The 19747-nt window shown below is 50.6% G+C and overlaps 1 protein-coding gene across 1 annotated transcript; it reads left to right on the forward strand.

Moving 5' to 3' along the window:
- The first annotated feature begins 2499 nt into the window (after positions 1-2499).
- On the forward strand, positions 2500-15980 carry C9H2orf72 (chromosome 9 C2orf72 homolog). The gene is made up of 3 exons (XM_030575633.1): positions 2500-3739; positions 11029-11142; positions 13578-15980. The coding sequence occupies exons 1-3, from the start codon at positions 2500-2502 to the stop codon at positions 13667-13669; spliced, it is 1446 nt and encodes a 481-aa protein (XP_030431493.1). The 3' UTR covers positions 13670-15980.
- Positions 15981-19747: the final 3767 nt, after the last annotated feature.

Raw genomic sequence — 19747 nt, forward strand, 5'->3', positions numbered from 1 at the left:
CTTTAGACACTTTCATTTGAAGAGTGGTTGTTTTTTTATTCAAATAAGCCAGGTATCTGCTGCCAAGCAAAAATAATCCATGATGCTCATCCAATTTAAGTATGGATTCATTTGCCTTTTATGTCTAGGATGTACCTACATTAACCACAGGGCTTCCAACTGGAGGGGTTATTGTCCCAGAACAGGTCAGGGTTTGGATGCTACTCACTGAAAAGCTATATAAGAGGTAGGTATTGCTCATACTCCAGTTAAGGAATATTCTTTTAGCTTCAGGTGATAGGACTCCAATGGCACAGGGCACTATTTTGCATACTAAGGCACAATTTAAACACCTTTGTGTGGTGGGGGACTTTGTCATCAGTAAGCATAAATAATGTCCTGCCCCTTTAAGGCGCAAACATAAATAGAGAAGAGCTTACATCAGTCAAAGTCCAAAGCAAACTTGTAAAGCATGGCTCACTCCTGCCGGGGCTGGGGAGCAAAGAAGACAACCTCCCCTCTGGTTCTCTTCTCAGCAACAGGATTCTTTCTAGAAAGCTTTCCTTCCTGACTCACTGCTGGAATGAGTTCCCAGCTTCTCACAGCACCTCCCTTGGTGCTATGAAGTGTGTGGGGGGGCGGGGGGGGGTTGCACGGAAAGAATAAATTTCCCCCAGTTCCATGTCTAAATAGAGTCGATCTCCTTCCCAACCCATTACCTGCTTCAGCCAAAGGAAAACTATAATAAATTAGGTATTGGAATCTAGCAATGAGAAGTGAAAGCCGGGGGCCCAGCTATGTGGCTGTTGCCTGTGATCCTTCCTTGTTGTTTTCAAAGTCTGTAGTATTAGAAACAGAATTTATCTACACCAGATTAGATAAAGGGTGATTGGCAAGACTTGAAATAAATGAAAACAAATCCTTACACAAGCTCGAACTAAAGGCCATTCCTGTCTATTAGATTGTATCTGATTTTATAGCTTTAGTACATGGCCCATTCTTTTCAGAAGTGGGTGACCTTGCTGTCAGTGAGGTAGGTCAACATATGGTCTTATGGCAGCAGAATGTGATCCCTAGGTAAGATTCTCCTCTCTTTATCGGTGCTTGTCAATTACTAAGTTACTTTCACCACTCACTTGCCTATGACTCACCTGGGCTAAGCCAGCTCTTTCTGGCCTAACTCGGGGCAAAGCCAATGCCTGAGATGATGGGGTGTCCAGGATTTCAAGGTTTATGGATCTTGGGGAGCAGATAGAATACCCCAGCTTGGGATTCTAGGGGTGTGTCTGTGCAGACCACACAACAAAAACACTAACCCAGGAACCTATCCTTGCAACAAAGCCCATTGTCAACTCTGTCCACATATCTATTCAGGGGACACCATCAAAGGACCTAATCACATCAGCCACACTATCAGAAGCTTGTTTACCTGCACATCTAACAATGTGCCAGCAATGCCCCTCTGCCATGTACATTGGCCAGACCAGACAGTCTCTACGTAAAAGAATAAATGGACACAAATCAGATGTCAAGAATTATAACATTAAAAACCAGTCAGAGAACACTTCAATCTCCCTGGTCACTTGATTACAAACCTAAAAGTCGCAATATTACAACAACAAAACTTCAGAAACAGACTCCAATGAGAGACTGCTGAATTGGAATTAATTTGCAAACTGGACACCATTAAATTAGGCTTGAATAAAGACTGGGAGTGGATAGGTCATTACACAAAGTAAAACTATTTTCCCATATTTATTTCCCACCCCCACTGTCCTCACATCTTCTTGTCAACTGCTGCAAATGAGCCATTTTGATTACTGCTACAAAGAGTTTTTTCCTTTCCTGCTGGTAACAGCTCACCTTAACTGATCACTCTTGTAAGCCTGTGTATGGTAACACCCCTTGTTTCATGTTCTGTGTGTGTGTGTACATATATACCTTCCTACTGTGTTTTCCACTGCATGCATCCCATGAAGTGGGCTGTAGCCCATGAAAGCTTATGCTCAAATAAATGTTAGTCTCTGAGGTGTCACCCATAGTCCTGTTCTTTTTGCAGATACAGAGTAACAGGGCTGCTACTCTGAAACCTTTAAGTACCCAGTTCTGCACACTCCCCCTGAAGCTCTGGTACTGGCCACTGCTGGAGACAGCAGAGGGGGCTAGATGGACCATTACTCTGACCCCCACCCCCGGGGCACCTCTTATTTGTTGTTCTCTGGATTTTCCTTTTAACCAAGGCTGTGGCTCCGATTGGGAGACTGCAACCAGGGCAGGCTTGACTCCGCCCCCCGTAGCACCCCTTGGTTCCAGCTTACCCTAGAAGCCTTGGGCTGGTGGGGGATATTTTGCCCGCAAAAGGGGGTGGGTCATAAAAGTTCTGGACCCCTGTTTCCCCGCCCCTGCACCCCACGTGGAGTTAGGAGCAGGAGCCGAGGGGGAAGACGCCAGGGAACACCCAGGGAAGGCGAGGGGCGGGGGCAGGCGCTGCAGAGGCAGACGGGGAGCGCCCGGAGGGCGATGGAGGGGGAGCCCCCGGGCCCCGGGGAGCAGGCGCTGCAGGAGTTCCAGGCTCTGGTGGAGCTGGTCGGGGGGAAGCCAGAGGTGCTGCTGGTCGGGGAGGTGCTAGAAGTGGGGGAGACCCGGGCGCTGCTGGGGACTTTTGCCCAGGAACTCTTCGGGGAGCAGCCCGGGCCCGCGGCGGGCAGCGAGAGGCAACCCGGGGACCAGGCGGCCGGCGGGAGGGAGACGGGGGGGCAGCCCGGGGACCAGGCGGGCGGCGGGGGGACGCCAGGGGGGCGGCCCGGGGACCAGGCGGGCGGCGGGGGGAAGCTGGGGGGGCGGCCCGGGGACCAGGCGGGCGGCGGGGGGAAGCTGGGGGAGCGACCCGAGGACCAGGTGGGCGGCGGGGGGAAGCTGGGGGGGCGGCCCGGGGACCAGGCGGGCGGCGGGGGGAAGCCGGGGGGGCGGCCCGGGGACCAGGCGGGCGGCGGGGGGACGCCAGGGGGGCGGCCCGGGGACCAGGCGGGCGGCGGGGGGAAGCTGGGGGAGCGGCCCGGGGACCAGGCGGGCGGCGGGGGGAAGCCGGGGGGGCGGCCCGGGGACCAGGCGGGCGGCGGGGGGAAGCTGGGGGGGCGGCCCGGGGACCAGGTGGGCGGCGGGGGGAAGCTGGGGGGGCGGCCCGGGGACCGGGGGGGCGGCGGGAGGAAGCCAGGGGAGCGGCCCGGGGACCAGGCGGGCGGCGGGGGGGAGCGGCCCGGGGACCAGGCGGGCGGCGGGGGGAAGCCAGGGGAGCGGTCCGGGGACCAGGCGGGCGGCGCGGGGAAGCCAGGGGAGCGGCCCGGGGACCAGGCGGGCGGCGGGGGGACGCCGCTTCGCCAGGTCCGGGTGTGCATCGGCCCCGGCGGCGCCGGCCGGGAGATCCGCTCCCCGCTCATCTTCCTGCTGTGCCGGGCTGGCTCCCTGCAGCCGCGGCGGGCCCGGGCCCGCCTGCGGGAGATCGCGCGGGACCTGCGGAGCCGGCTGCCCCGGGGCCCGCCGCCCGCCCTGGTGGGGGTGATCGTGCAGCCCGGCCCCGGCGAGGAGGCGGCGGCGGCGGCGCTGCTGGAGACGCTGCTCTGCGAGGTCTTCCAGGGGCAGCGGGCCGGGCGGCAGGACACGGTGCAAGCGGCCGCCTACAGCCCCGGCCGCCCGGACGGGACGCTGGAGGTCCGGAGAGCCGCCTGCCGAGCCCTGCGAGCGGCCCTGCAGCACCGAGCAGGTACGGGGCGGGGGGAGCAGGCCTGGGGCGTCGGTGTCTTTCGTGCCATTTGCTCCCCCCGCTATCTGAGCCGCTGCCCCATTCCCCTGGCTGTGTCAGCACTGGGGGCATCCAGCAGCGCTGATCCTGCCTGCCCCCCCCCCCAGCCCGCAGTCTCTTGCAGATGACACAGCGGGGCAGGCAGCCACCCATGGCTGGGAGGCGGTGGGTCTCCCTGGGCTCACACCAGTACTTGGGTGGGGTAAGGGAAGCAAAAGGCCCTAGGATGTGCAAGGGGAACGTGGCTTCCTGAGTTGGAATTGGGCAAGCGCCCCAGGGCCAACCCCACGGTCCTCCTGGGAACGGTCCAGCCGTAGCACAGCTTTCCTTGCTGGGGCATTGGTTCAGAAGAAACGGTGCCACCTGCATAGTCCCAGTGTCCCTGTTCTACAGTATCCCAGAGGGTTTCCCAGCCTAGTGCTGACCCATCCTGACTGATCAGGTCTGATGGGATCACAGCACAAGACAGGACTGTGGGTATAAATGTACTATAATAATTCACAGCTGTGAGGAACACCACTGGTTACAGCTGATTGGTGCTGTGGTCTTGACCCCACTTCTGTCTCAGCAGCACTATCTTGGGGCTTGGCACAAGTCGTACTGGCTTTTCGACTGGTATCTAATTAAAGCCAGTAGAAGTGTGGACGCAGGCCGTGTCTACAAAGGGAGCCTTACCGGGATAGGTGTGCTGCTAGGTTATGCCAGCAGGGCGCTCCTAGTCTGGATGCGGTTTATACCTGCATGTAACCATGCTGCCTTCACTAGGACACAACTGAGAGTATCAATTCAGGACAAATTGCTTAGAGCAGGGCAGTTACAGCCCCAAGATGGGTGTCCTTTATTATTAAGGCACCAAACCAGCTAGAGAGACTTTGGTTTTACCCCACTGGCTAACCATAAGTCTCACAAGCAATTCCCTGAGACCGGGGTTGGCCACCCTGTGGCTTTGGAGCCGTTCAGAGGTTAATATGCGGCTCCTTACCTCGGCACTGATTCTGGGGCTGGAGCTATAGATGCTAACTTTCCAATGTGCGGGGGGGGGCGGGGTGCTCACTGCTCCACCCCCTGTTCTACCCCAAGACCTGCCCCCACTCCACTCCTTCCCGCAAGGCCCCTGACAGTTCCCCTGATCCTGCCATGCCCTCTTTCCTCCTCTCTCCCCCCCGTAGCTTCCTGCGCTCTCGTGAAATAGCAGGAGGACGGGGGTTGCAGGAGGAAGTGCTGATTGTTGGGGGCTGGTGGGAGGCGCTGGGGAAGGGATGGGGGGCTGCTGACATATTACTATGGCTCTTTGGCAATGTACATTGGTAAATTCTGGATCCTTCTCAGGCTTAGGTTGGCCACTCCTGCCTTAGACACTCCAGTTTCCCAGTATTGCCACCAGCATTGCTCCTTATGGGGATGACTGGTTATGAAAATCAATACCCCAATAAAAGAAAAAAAGGTTTTCCCGATCCCAGCAGACCAAGCCCCAGACCCAGGTCAAATTACAACTTAGATCTTACCCAAAATACACGCTTATAACCAATTCTTATTAACTAACTAAAATTTATTTAAAAAGAAAAGAGAGAGAGTGTGTTGGTTAAAAGATCAGTATACAGACAGATTTGAATTAAATTCTGGAGGTTCAGGTAGTTTCCAAAAGTACTTTTAGAAATAGTCCAATATCCAGGGTGACTCCAGTCAGTGACTGGGGATCTCAATTCTTGTGGCTTAGGGTTTCCCCTTCTTGAAACCCAAAGCAGATCTGAGGAGATGAAGGATTTTTCATACCCAGAGTTTTTATACATTTCAAGCAGCCTCTTGGCCTGAGAAAACAATAGGATTAACTTGTCTCTCAAACATCATGGCAATTAGCATAGGGTAATTTATCCATTGAGCAGTTCAGATACAGGTTATCACAACCTTCAAAGAGACACATAGACAATAATACTATTTCACTCAAGTGTCTTCCTAAATGTTAATATTCCTTTTTTGATCTTTGAATCAAAGCTATAGCAATAGACAAGACTTGTTTGCTTACATTACAAGACCTGAGCAAACAGCTCCCCTTCTATCTCTAACAATGCTGGCTGTATTTCAAAGCTCTATTCATTTACAGATCTTCCTAACAAATCTTTAAAGTTGAGCCATAGGTTATGTCAGTCTGTGAGTTAATTAACTCTTTCTGGGCCTGTGTCACCTTTCAATGAGCTATTATATTACACTCATAATGTCACATAGCGTAACTGTGCTTTTCCTGGTACAGCATATGCCAGCCGCTCACGCACTGGTTCTCCCGGAGCGGAACACGCAGCATGCTCAGAAGCATGGTGTTGCCAATATAACTGCATCTACTCTAGGGACTGATGCCCGCACAGCTGCATCAGTCACAAATGATGTCTTATCACACCCTTGAACAAAGTAGCTATGCTGGCCGAAGTCTGTAGTGTACATGTAGGCACGTTTACGTTAGTATAAAGACACTGGTATAGTTTATTCCTGTAAGGAGAATAAGCTTTACACATATAACTGTATCCCCATTAGGGGAGATACTGGTAAAAACACTCTGCTAGATGATCATACTCCTAACCGGTGTAGTTATATCAGTACCTCATCTGCGTGTTTATGTGCAGCCAAATGGCAGTTCAACCCCTCTTCCACGCCCCTGGAGCTCCCATCCCTTTTTGAGGATACTTGTATCAGTCTGTCCTGTTTTCTCTCTCCCCCTTGCTTTCTCTGTTTTCCCCACATGCTTGGATCCCATCCAAAGGCTCCTCCTTGCCCCTCTTGCCCTAAGGGCCCTGCGGCCAGAGGTGCTGGAACTCGGGATGCTGTTTCACGGCCCCAGCTTGAAGTGGTTTCCATCGTATACAGGGTTTACAGTTGGTTCAGTGGTCTCAGCACCCCCACTATGCTAACTGTCCAGCATCCCTGCCTGCAGCTGTCCTCAAATGCATTTTCCTCAGACCCTCTCCAGATCCATAGGGCCCCAGCCAGGATTCGTAGGCTCCCCAGAGGCAGCAGCCCCACTTCAGCCCCTGTAGTCCCCCCTCAGAGGACCCACCGCTTCACCCTCCCCTTGCCCGTAGTGCTTTTGTTTTTCCCTTTGGCCCAATTGGCTCCTTCCCATGGTGAAACCTATGGAGGTGGGGCAGAGGGGCAGAAAAGCTCCCTTGCTGAGTCTCCTGACAAGGCCTGTCAGCTTCCCTGGGTCAGGAGCCAGCTGCATGGCTGCTGCCATGGGGCAGGAGAGACATTTGCAGGATTTGGGGTTGGGTTGTGCAGTGTTTGCTTTTTGCCCCCCTGTCCCACTTCAGTGCATACAGGAGGAGACACTCACTGACATCCCTGTTCCTGGGTGTTTCCTACCCACGTCTCAGATCCCTGCTCCCTGATGTTATTTCTTGGCTTTGCCTCACATTCCTGTTGTTTGCCCTTGTCCTGTCTCCAGTTTCTTTTCTCCGGGTGGTGGAGCTCCCAGGCCTTCGCCCCCTGCTGACTCTGTCATTAGCTGCGCATACAACAGCTCAGACCCAGCTTGCTGACACGGGACCTCTTCCCCCTCAAGCCTTGGGAATACTGGCCTGGCCGCTCCCCTTCTGCGCTCCACAGAACCGTATCGGGCAGACATTCTGTATCTTCTGTCAAAAGGGGCCTGACCCTCATCCCTGTGTTACCCTTTGCCCCAGTAACTCCACAGAACTGGTCTCACGCAGTTGCAGGTGAAACTTCCGTTAGGTATGCACGCAGACTGGGACATTGGGTCCCGCACCCCAGGAACTTGGGCTGTCATAGAGATCCAGCAGTGAGATATGGAGCCAGATCTGAAATTCACGACTCGGGCCTGACTCTATCCAGATGGAATCAGAAACCATCAGATTCCTCTCCCCTTTCCCTGAAGTCCAGGTCTGAATGAATCCAGCCACGATTTTCGTGGTTCAGGTGCTATCTCTCTAATGAGCCGACCTGGAACCCTGAATTAGCACTTTGGGGAAGCTTGGATATTATCCCGGCCTAGTCCCTTCACCCCTTTCAACCCCGTACTGCCCCCTTCTGGTGCTCCAAGGCTAGTGGCAGTTGCAACCTTTGCGCCTGTGACTTTGTACTAAGGCTGGAACACACAGCTTTTCCATCCCTCACTTCCATGTGCTGACACTGCTCTCCTTCACCCATCTGTCTCCCATCAAGGGAATCCTGCTGGGGTCTCAATACTGGCTTCACACCCTCTTCTTTAAGCAACTGTCCCAAGTGCCCCAGGACCCCCGGATCCTTTTGGTCCCAGCATCCCATTAGAACAGCAGCAGAGATGGAAAAATGTATCCCTCTGTGCGTTACCATGTTATCTAAGCAGCTTTGCTTTGATGCTAGGGAAACTGGTGCTTGTGGATTCTCACAAATATCGATAGACCCCCCCCCTTGCTCTTAATTCTGGTGGTGGTGGGAATAACCTGGCAGGTAGCAAAGAAGAGAGCAGCATCTCTAGGAGCCTTCAGTGGGTGCTTCAGAAGGCCTGTTTGCATAGGGCCCCGTGCGCTCATGTTTTAGGTGTTTGGAGGATGCTTGTCGCTGCAGCTGGCCAGCCTGAGCCCCCCCTTGGGGGATGGTAGTTTTAACCTGGTGCGTGTGATAACGAGATACCGATCCTACAACCCGTACATGTGCTAGTAGCCCTAGTGAGCTTACTCGTGTGCATGAGAAGAATTCACAGGAGTCAGGACTTCCGGGGTTGGCTCTAATTGCTTTCACCACCAATACAATGCGGAATAGTATTTTTAAACTTGTGCGAGGGACGAGCAGCAGAGATTTGAGCTGTTGCAATGTTAAGAGGGCATGCCAAGTCTACCTGGGAAAGTTACGCTGTTATAAATAAGGTGTGAATTTAAATTGCTGGAGTTATACTGGTATAGCTCCCAGTATGGGTGGGGGCATGCTTATTCCGGAATAAGTGTGTTTTGTTCTTGGTTTGGTTCGTGTCATTTGGGAAGGGGTGTAAGGTACATTGAGAAAAGCCACTCTTACGCAGGAGTGTAACTATACCAGTATTACTAGTACAACTTTCCTGTGTCGACAAGCCTCTGCCTTTCCCCTTTCATCTCAGTTTTGCTCTGCAGCTCCCTGCTATTCAAGCCATGCCACCACCCAGCTCCTCACAGTGCAGACCTGAACTACAGCACCCCTTTGCTGTTCTGGTCCCACACCTCTCTTGAACGTAGGGTCTGTAGTGCAGACATAACTTGTGTCAGCACAGCCCCCTAGTGTAGATGCAGCGTATGCTGATGGAAAGAGTTTTCTCGATCACTCAGTAATTGTCCTGTTCTGTTCATTTCCTCTGAAGCATCTGGCCACTGTTGGATGACGAGATATTGGGATAGATGGACCATTGGTCAGACTCAGTATGGCTGTTCTTATGTTCCTGCTGATGTAGGAACACCCTCCTTCTCCCCCCCCCAAAACAACAACAACAACAACCCACTTCCCCAACAACCTGACATCAGCTATGCTGACAGAAGCACTTTGCACTGTTGATTTTGTCCCTTGACCAATGCAGCAACATTGGTAACAGTTTTAAGTGCAGACCAAGCCAGATTTGGATGGAGACAATGGATATCCACTTACACTTACGGCCTTAACTAAATCGTGCACCCAAGCGCTAAGAGGGGAAATGCTAGTGTGCTACCCTGCTTTCCCTGAGCATGACATTCATCTATGCTCACTAGGAATTAAAAGGGGGGAACAGTCATGTTGTAAAAATTATTTTATTGTGGGATTTGTTTTGTTGGTCAAGAGGAAATATTGATCACTTTGTGCAGCTTAATGTTGCATAAGATTGATTGCCTTAGTAAGGAGAGTCACTGCTAAAGCGGCTGATGACGTACATTTCTGGGCGTTATGGTTTGATTGGTGGGTGAGATATTGCATACCCTAGGATTTGGGGATACCCGATTGCTGCAAGAATCTGTCACGTGAGGCTGTGTGAGAATAAAACTACCCTTGTCTAATAGCCTAGTGTGTTACAAAAACAACAAGGAGGCCTTGTGGCACTTTAGAGACTAACAAATTTATCTGGGCAGAAGCTTTTGTGGACTATAACCCACTTCATCAGATGCATGGAGTGGAAAATGTAGTAGGCTGGTATAAATATATAACACAGGAAAAGATGGGAGTTGACTTACCAAGTGGGAGGATCAGTGCTAACGAGGCCAATTCAATTAGGGTGGACGTGGCCCATTTCCAACAGTTGACAAGAAGGGGCTTTGGTACCCAAAAGTCACCTACTACAGGACAGCCCCAACAAAGAAAGTAACCAAACACCACTAGCCATCACCTTCAGCCCCCAACTAAAACCTCTCCAGCACATCATCAAGGATCTACAACGTATCCTGAAGGACGATCCATCACTTTCACAGACCTTGTGAGACAGGCCAGTCCTCGCTTACAGACAGCCCCCCAATAGCCTTAACTCCTGTGAATTAGCCCACGAAAGCTTATGCCCAAATAAATGTGTTAGTCTCTAAGGTGCCACAAGGTCTCCTTGTTGTTTTTGCGGATACAGACTAACATGACTGCCTCTCTGAAATCTGGTATTTTACAGTAATGGCTCAATATTAACTCAACTTCTGCTGCAATGTTCTTTTCCTTATGCAGATTCTACAGCATTGTTAAGTACAATACAAATCTCTCTATTTCCAGCAGGTCTCCCTGGGAGGGGAGAACTAGTCAATCAATAGGAAGCAATAATGTAAGTGTCTGGGGCCGAGGCCGTGACGCAGGATGTGAGGTTTCTGCCTGCCTTCTCTCTTCATTTATGTTTTAGTTCTCACAGCTGCTGTATGTGTGCATGAGCAAATCCGTGCCAGCTTCCTTGCTGTGCCTCCTGAGGCTGCCAACAGTCCTCTCGTTGAAGCAAATACAAAAACCCTCCAAACCCAACTGTTAGTGAAAATCATTAAGGAAATTCTTGGTAGCAAGAAAGTATGGACAAATAGTCCTTATTCTGAATGTGTCCACTCTAGGTAAGAATTTTCACCGGGGAGAAATGGATTTCTGGGTACCGTTTAATGATTTCACATGGTGAGCTCTATATAGAGGCCCAAATTGCCAACACACCAAGGTTGAGGGGCATGGGGTACCACTGTCTGCCAGCAGGGAACAGCCGTACTGTACGTGACCTAGAATAAGGCAGGTCCCCCTGTTGCCAGCAAGGACTTGAGAAAGCCCTGTCTCTTGCTGATAACATTCTGAACTTCCCATGCTCTTTTATTTCCAAGGTGGGGAGGAGAGAGAGAAGCGGAGATTCCCCTCCCTCCTGCGGTGCGTCCCCTGGGGCAGGAGGAGCCGGAGAAGAGGCCGATCGGCTAATGCTGCCAACAACCTTCATGAGGGTATGCTCAGCTCCTTTGAGGTGCTTGTATTCTCCACACATCCAGCAGTGGGCTCCTAGCAGGATAGTTATATCTTATGATGTGCGGCAACCGTGGTTTTTTTTTCCCCGGCAGCATTCCCAGATCTTTCCAGTCTAAGAAATGGTCGATCGGGAGAAGCCTCGGAACCTGAATCTCCCCTATGATGATGCCGGGTGCTCCCACTAAGCCACAAGGTGGCCTATGGTCCTTTTCTATTGAAACCCCAGCAGGCTCTGATTCCCAAGCCTAATGTTGGCTGGCTTCCTTAGGGAGAACATCTTCTCAGTATATACAGGCTGATGCATCAGTACTAAATGCCCCTAGAATCGATCCTCTGGTGGCAGCACATATAACACCATAGGCACAGCCATCCCCACAACATCCAAATGCTGAGAGAGAATCCCTGTAGCAAGCTGGCTGGGATGTTTCTTTTAGTGTTGCCCTGCCCTGGTATTTTATGAGCACATTGCTGGGTCCCTCTATCTGCCTGTGCTCACTGCAGTGGCCTGCACACAGCGTTGGTTGTAATGTAGCAGTGGAGTGGCAATGGATTTGCCAGAACATGTCTGAACTAAAAATCGCTAATGGGGCCGCAGCACTCATACAGCAATTAGCATCTTCAAAGTGCTGTATGGCAGCTACCCCCTGCTACATGTGCATCTGTACCCTCCTGGTCTTCTAAACTCACATCCCCCCCGTTCTGACCACCCGCTTTCTTCAGTCCCTCACCGTCTCACCACCATGAACGTTCCAGGTCTCTCTCGCCCTGCTGGGTCTGACTCATTACCTCTCCCATTCCTTGTGTTTGTTGCAGTGGCAGAGAACCCTGTGTTGGTAGGTGCTTTGCCAGCATCTCTTAGATCTTTTATCTGGTCCAATAAAAACTCAGTGGGCCCAGTTCTCTCTCCATTTACACACGTAGTGTAACTGAAGGCAGTGGACTTCTATGAGTGTAGCTGAATCTTGGTCTACACTTAAGTTTTGCTGGCAAAGTGATGTCATTTAAGAGTCTGGAAAAGTTCACACCTCTAACTGACATAGCTGTGCTGGCAAATGCCCTAGTGTAGATGCAGTTATACTGCCAAAGGGGTCCTTTTGCTGGTATAGATGATTTATTTTGTTCACCGAACTGGTGTAAACTACACCTCTATTCTGCTATAACACGACCCGACATAACACGGGTTCACGTATAGTGCGGTAGCAGCTGGGCTTTAAAGGGTCCGGGGCTCTGGCTGCTGCAGGGAGCCCCAGGCCCTTTAAATCACTGCTAGAGCCCTGCCACCGCTATCCCAGGGCTGTGGCAGTGGGTCTCCACTGGCGATTTAAAGGGCCTGGGGCTCCCCACAGCGGCTGGAGCCCGGAGCTCTTTAAATCACCGCCCAAGCCCTGCCACCCCTACCCCGATATAACGAGGTTTCAGCTATAATGCGGTAGGGATTTTTGGCTCCCCACGGCCGCGTTATAGCAGGGTAGAGGTGTATACCGGCTAAAGAACTCTTTTGCTGGTATAAGCTGCATCTCCACTAGAAAGGTTTGCTGGTATAACTATGCCACTGTCTAGTGTAGACAAGGCCGGATACAGAACTTATCCCTGTTTATAAATAATGACGTAGAGTCCTACTCCAGATCACTCCTGAGGTTCTTTGGAAATGCAGTTTCAAATACTGTTCCCACAATTCTTGCATTTCCCAGCAATGATCCCCTTTCTGCAAGGGCACCATTGGCCAGAGGCTACAGACTGCTTCGGGAGGAATCCTGAATCATACCTTTATTCATAGTAAATGTATCTTTTGCCTAGTTAATTTCCAAACTGATCCATGACCAATGGTGAGGACACCCACGTGGAGAACTCTCTTGTTATAATAATTCATTATGTGACAATGGTGCAACTAGGGGGCTTCGGATTGAGCAGGAGCCTATGCCGGCAAATCACTGAAATGCCCAGTTTGTGAAACGTTAAAATTTGGTACAGAAAGGGCATTTGCTCTATTGAAAATTGTGGTGGCAAGAAAATCCAGTCCAATAAACATTCAAGGCCCTAGGCTTGCAGTTGATTTCAGGCAGACGGACCCTCTTGCCCGTGTCGTGTCCAATGGAAGTTGATGAGGCATCACATGGGAATGGGGGTTGTCTGTGTGGATCAGATTCCAGGATTGGAACCCAGAGCTCTTTACCCATGAGCGGGCGAGGTGAGTCACCTGGTGTTAGTTTAAAATCCTGTGCGCTGCCAGAATGCCCAAAACGAGCTGGTTATGAAAAGTCTCCAATTTATGGTTCATTCATTGCTTAAACCTTGATTCTTAATTAAAAAGATGAGTCACAATTTGCATAAAATGGGAGTGTTGAAAACCGGAACTCCTGTCTGCATCTTCCTCAGTGACTTTGCTGTGTCTCCCTTTCCCTGCTCCTTGTAGGTGGCCTGCAAGACTCCAAGGAGGGAGTGGCTCTGACAGGCATGTCGCTAAACGGAAACTGTGAAGAAGCAAGCAGAGGCACAGGCACTTAAAGCTCCTGGGTGGCGTCAAGGCAACGCCCTTGCAGATTTGCTCTTATAGCATGAGGACGACGGGCTGAATTCACCCTGGTGATCTTCTGGAAAGGGGACATGGAAGCTATCACCCAGCTCTTGGGAAAAGCTGCTACCTTCTGTAGCAACAGTGTCCGAGCCAGATAACCGTCCTGCTCCCACCCCACCATTGCTGCAGCAAAACCCAGAGGAGGGTCATGTTCTACCACCTGGTAGAGTTCATTTGTAGATGCATCCAATGGGATTTCTTAAAGGCCCACAGTCCATTTTAGCATTTCACGGGATGTGTGACTGCAGGAATCCCAGGTATAAAACGTGCTCAGCTGCTAGAAGAGAGAGTCTTTCATTTGAACAACAAAATTCCCCTCCAAGAGGCTTTCTGGGTTTCTTTGCTGATGAAAGCAATCTCCTGCCTTGCCCTCATGCTTTAGTGCTGTTCTAAAGCTCCAGATAACGGCCTCAATAGACCTTCCATTTCTATTATGGCTTCCCCATTAGGAAACAACATGCAAGTGGGGGAGAAAGTGATAAGAGCTGCAGGGAGGTCATGGTGCACCTGCTCATCTCCATGTACGGATCTTGGGACACACTGGTGAGTTGAAGAGGATTGAATGCAATAATCTAATGTGAAGAAAGGCAATAATTGCTACTGTCATGCTGGACAATCACGTGCACAATGCAGAAGTCACTGATGGTCATGTCAATGGGAGAGCGGTCTGAGAGAGCCGTTCATTCCATACGGCTAGTCCTGGTGCTGAGTGAGTGATTTACAGGTTGCATTGGAGGCAGAGCAACCAACAATGCTTATAGCATTTCCACGTTCTGATGGGGGTACAGATGTCCATACCCCCCACCCTCCAACTTCTTAACCGTGGGATCCCAACAACCACACGGCTTTCAGGCCCCGAAGATCACCCTATATGTTCATCTCTCTTAAAGATATGACTTAATACTATATATTAGTTTTCAAAGGTATTTTTTTAATCTGTCTGACAACCAATAGTTTTAATTAGGCTTTTATTTCCATGGAGTATTAATGGGACACTGGATATGTCCAGCTTCAACATAACAAATGTTTGAGTTTGGCTTGGTTTTCCTTGCTCTCTGTTGTGAGTTTTCATCTGGATCAGGCTGTTGACAGGACACTCTCGCCTCAATTATGTCCCATCTCATTGTCCTCCAGGGTTGCTGGGAGGCTCTTTCATTTGGGTCAGTCCATCAACTGTTGTTTTGTCTTCTTTTGTTCGTTGGTTGGCAGAGAAGTGGTTAATAACTGAGCACTGTGTAATCCTAGCGAATCCAAGCTCCTGATGAGATGAAAATTGGTCCTGTCCCTCCTAAGAGCAATGTGCCTTAGGCATTCCTTATCGTGTAGAATAGGGGGTGGGCAGTCAGGACACCTGGGTTCTGTACCCAGCTCTGACCATGGACAAATCATTTAATTTCTCTGTGCTTCAATTTCCTCAACTGGAGAATGGGGATTTTGATATTTACCTACCTCACATAGGAGCTGCAAGGCCTCATTAATCCCTGACAAGTGCTTGGAGGGGCCAGAGAAGAGCAATGGGAGAACAAGAGTGTACTATAGTCTACATGTTAACTGTTTCCCTTCTGGGGTCTCCCAATGGTGCTGCAGTGATGTTTCTGCTCTATGAAAGCAGCTCGCTGCATCTGGGGTGATTGGGTGGCTGCTGAGCAGTGGAAAAGAGCATTAGGTGTCAGGGTCTGGGGGAGTGGGAGGGACAGAGTAAGTGGGGAAAAGTTTTATCTGATCCTCGACTGGTGTTTGAAGAAATTCTTTGGTGGAAATTTACGTTGTAATTCAGGTCACTTGACAACTTTGCTGCTGAAAGTTTTTGTGGCTCATGACTTAGGCCTTGTCAACATATGTGTGTTCGTTCAGTATAGCCTAAGGTGAGACTTTAATCCCAGTATAACACTCTCTGTGGACACGCTTATCCTGGTCTGAGAGTGCCTTTTATTTAAATTTAGTTTATATCACTTGGGGATGGGTTTAAGCTAAACTGAAAAAAGCCACTCTTATTTTAATGTGTGTGTCCACACTGGGAGTTATATCTGGGTAAAACTTTCCAGTGTAGACAAGGCTTTCAACAGAACCTGGAAGGTAGATAATACAGCAGAACCTCGAGTTACGAACACCACAGTTATGAACTGGCCGGTCAACCACACACCACGTTTGGAACCAGAAGTGCACAATCAGGCAGCAGTAGAGACAAAAAACCTCAAATACAGCACAGTCCTGTGTTAAAAGTAAACTACCAAAAAAAAACCAAAAACAGGGCAATTAAAAAAAAAAAAGATTTCACAAGGTGAAGAAACTTTTTCTGTGCTAGTTTCATTTAAATTAAGATGGTTAAAAACAGCATTTTTCTTCTCCATAATAAAGTTTGAAAACTGTATTAAATCAATGTTCAGTTGTTAAACTTTTGAAAGAACCATAAAGTTTTGTTCGGAGTTATGGATATTTCAGAGTCACGAACGACCTCCATTCCTGAGGTGTTCAGAACTCTGAGGTTCTACTGTAGTGTCATAGCATGTAAGAGTCTATATAGAGGGGACCAACACCACCCTGCTTCCAGATCACGGGGTATTCTGTACGTTAAATTTGCTTTGAGGGATCGTGGTTACAAGCAAATTGAAAATACAAATGTAATGAGATTTAGTAAAGTCATTTATTGTGGGTGGCTGCGTATGGGATGCGGAATTTCAGCACTGAGTGGGAAACAGTTGATAGTTCAGTTACTTGAAGTGAGTGCATTAGCTAGCATTATCTTCTAGCACAGCTCATCTGGGGAGCTGTGCAGGTGGTTAGAGGGCATGTCTGCGCTACAAAATTAAGTTGATTTAGGTTAAGCTGACGTGCAGCCACCGCAATAATTAAAGCGGTGGTTCATGTCCACACTTGCTCCTTCTGTCAGTGGTGCGCGTCCTCACCAGGAGCGCTTTCACTGACTGAAGTGGGGCATTGAGACACACTGACAGCTGGAGCCTGGTAGCCCTGGGGTTCATAGCTGCGCCTGCTCCCCCCCGCCCCCCGCTGACAGCCAGAGCTGTCAGCCGTGCATGGGCTCACAGTCAAAAGGCGATGTAGGTAACAGTGTCTACACGGACTGCGTCACCCTAACTACATCAACATGTGCGCTACACCTTTCGTGGAGTAGTTATGTCCATGTAGCAGGCCACTTACTTCGGCAGAAGCAGCATTATAGTGTATACATTGACATAATTAGGTCGACATAAGCTGCCTTACATCGACCGTAACTGTAATGTAAACCAGGCCTGAGTCTGTTACCTATTTACGTCTCTTTCGGTTCGTCTCTAAATTAAGAGCAGGTCACTTATTCAAACTCTTCATACTAATTTCAATGTTTACTCCCATAACAGCGGTGACAGTGTTATGCAAATCTTTGTAATCTGCGAAGGCCTGATGAATTAACCATTTAAAATACCCCTTTAGAGACCAACAAAATGTATACAGACTTGGGTCCAAATTCTGCTCCAGACTGACACATGTAGTGACTTTATTGAAGTCAATGGAATCATTCTAGATTTATATGGAAGTAAATGGGAGCAGAGCTGGCCCCATGTATCTTCCACTGGACATTAGTCTAAATAAGGAAAGTGACTTGGATGATTTTTTTTTTAACAGGTTAACTGGCCTTGTATAGGTGAAGCAGGTGTTTTATTTATTATTTAATTGGGGGACTAATTTTGGGACATTGTCTTAAATACTTGATGTGAGGAATAAATAAACAGATTTAAATCCTACACTGTAGATTGCTTCTGAAGTTTTATTGATCTCTACCAGAATGACCCCCCTAATAACAAAGATGTGCGGCTTACTCTGACTTTGAATTGATTTGTTTTAAGATAAGCTGGGGGAGATGAAAGTCACTATATACCCCTTTGAGCACTGAAGGGAAGAGTGAAACCTGTCTTTGGTGGCAATCCACAGCGCACGGGTGGGCTTTAACTAGTGACCGAACACTTGTACTTGGATACCTGGGGATGTTCATTGAGGAGAGGGACCAAATCAAACTTTGTAAAACTTCCAATTTTCTGTTTGGCCTGACTTTCCCCTCCTCCAAATTTCCCGACTGGAATGTCAAATCTATTCAAACTGGGCACGAGTCTACAAGCCTATCTGCTGTGCTGATAACCAGGGCACTGCATGAAAAAGTAGAGGGGGCGTTTGGACCTTGCACTGTTGTGTCAGCAAACAGTGCCAGATTGCAGTGGAGAGGCATTTGGCAATGTTTTGTTAGAGGCAAACAGCTGGACTGGATGCTTTTCTGGGCAGGTTTCCCTTTTTTTCCAGCTTGTGAACTTAGATAAGATGGGAGAAAACCTGCCATGAGGGCTCTTCCTTGCTGTAGTTCCGGGCCTTGTCCTGTGATTCCTACAGATGTGTGGTAAAAAACCTTCCTCCTCCTTCCTTCCCCACCTCCAACTTCTGGGAGAAGCTGGGAGCACTTCTCACTGGGTAGGCTCTTCAGGGCCGCAACCATCTTTTTGTGGTGTTTGTGCAGCACCCATGCAATGCGGCCTGGGCCATGACTGGACAGCTGTATTGCTGTGAACACTTGCAGCAGCAAAGCTTGATTCACTGAAGAACTGGGGGTAGACAAGCCCTTAGGAAGTTCCCCTGACGTTCAGCCTAATTTTTCCCATTCTTAACTTCACGGCTTGCTGGCTCGGTGTTCCTTTTCTCCTCCACGTTTCATGGCTCCTGGTAAGGGTCCCAACTTTCTACCTGTACAAAACCACCCTTGCCACGCCTCTCCTCTGAGGCCCTGCCCCCACTCCATTCCCCGCCTCCCTTTGTCGCTTGCTCTCCCTACCCTCACTCACTCATTTTCAGGGAGCTGACTCAGGGGGTTAGGGTGTGGGAGGGGGTGAGGGCTCCAGGGTGGGGCCAGAAATGAGAAGTTCAGGGTGCAGAAGGGGGTTCTGGGCTGAGGCAGTGGGTTGGGATGTGAGAGAGGGTGAGGACTCTGGGATGAGGCTAGGGTTGAGGGGTTTGGGGTGCAGAAGGGGGCTCCAGGCTGGGGGGTGGAGCCGAGGGGTTCAGAGTATGGAAGGGGGCTCTCGGCTGAGGCAGGGTGTTGGGGTATGGGCTCTGGGCTGGGGGTGTGGGTTCAGGGGCCAGAATTGAGTTCAGGGTGCAGGAGGGAGCTCCGGGCTGGGGTTGGAGTGCAGGGGTGTGTGAGGACTCTGGGGGTGTGGTCTCTGGTGTGGGGACAGAGATGAGGGATTTGGGGTGCAGGAGGGGGGTCCAGGCTAGTGCTGAGGGGTATGGAGGGCGGGAGGGGGATCAGGGCTGGTGTAGGGGGTTGGGGTGTGCGGTGGAGTGAGGGCTCCGGCTGTGGATGCAGGCTTGGGGGGGACAGGGGATGAGGGGTTTGGGGTGCAGGAGCGTGCTCCAGGCTGGAATCAAGAGGTTCAGAGGGCGGGAGGGGGATCAGGGCTGGGGCAGGGAGTTGGGGGGCAGGCTCTGGGCCATGCTTACCTCAGGCAGCTCCTGGAAGCAGTGGCATGTCCCCTCTCCGGCTCTTATGCAGTGGCGCGGCCTGGTGGTTCTGTGTGCTTCCCCATCCATAGATGCCTCCTCTGCAGCTCCCATTGGCCACCGTTTCCGGCCAATGGGAGCTGCAGAGCTGGGGCTCGGGGTGAGGACAGCATGTGGAACCTCCTGGCTGCCCCTACATGTAAGAGCCGGATGAGGCACATGGTGCGGCTTCTTGGAACTATGTGTAGCTATGGCAGGCAGGGAGCCCGGCTTGGCCCCGCTGCACCACCACCTGGACTTTTAACAGCCTGGTCAGTGGTGCTGACTGGAGCTGCCAGGTCCCTTTTTGACTGAGCATTCCAGTCAAAAAATGGACACCTGGCAACCCTAGCTCCTGGTCTACAGCGACACCGAAGGGCTGGGTGCCAGGGACATACAGAGGTGACGGGATCTTGGAGGAATTGTGCCTCTAGCACGTTGGGCGCAGCAGGGGCATCATTTCAGTTTTTTTGTGGGGAAGGAGAAGT

The sequence above is a fragment of the Gopherus evgoodei genome, chromosome 9 (assembly GCF_007399415.2).
Source record: "Gopherus evgoodei ecotype Sinaloan lineage chromosome 9, rGopEvg1_v1.p, whole genome shotgun sequence".
Taxonomy (NCBI): domain Eukaryota; kingdom Metazoa; phylum Chordata; order Testudines; family Testudinidae; genus Gopherus; species Gopherus evgoodei.

What these genes read in the sequence shown, in the direction of transcription:
- C9H2orf72 (XM_030575633.1), top strand. Translation starts at nt 2,500, where the DNA reads ATGGAGGGGGAGCCCCCGGGCCCCGGGGAGCAGGCGCTGCAGGAGTTC. An exon ending in GGCCCTGCAGCACCGAGCAG is followed by an intron (nt 3,740 to 11,028) that starts GTACGGGGCGGG and finishes TTTATTTCCAAG; the next exon opens with GTGGGGAGGAGAGAGAGAAG. An exon ending in TGCCAACAACCTTCATGAGG is followed by an intron (nt 11,143 to 13,577) that starts GTATGCTCAGCT and finishes TGCTCCTTGTAG; the next exon opens with GTGGCCTGCAAGACTCCAAG.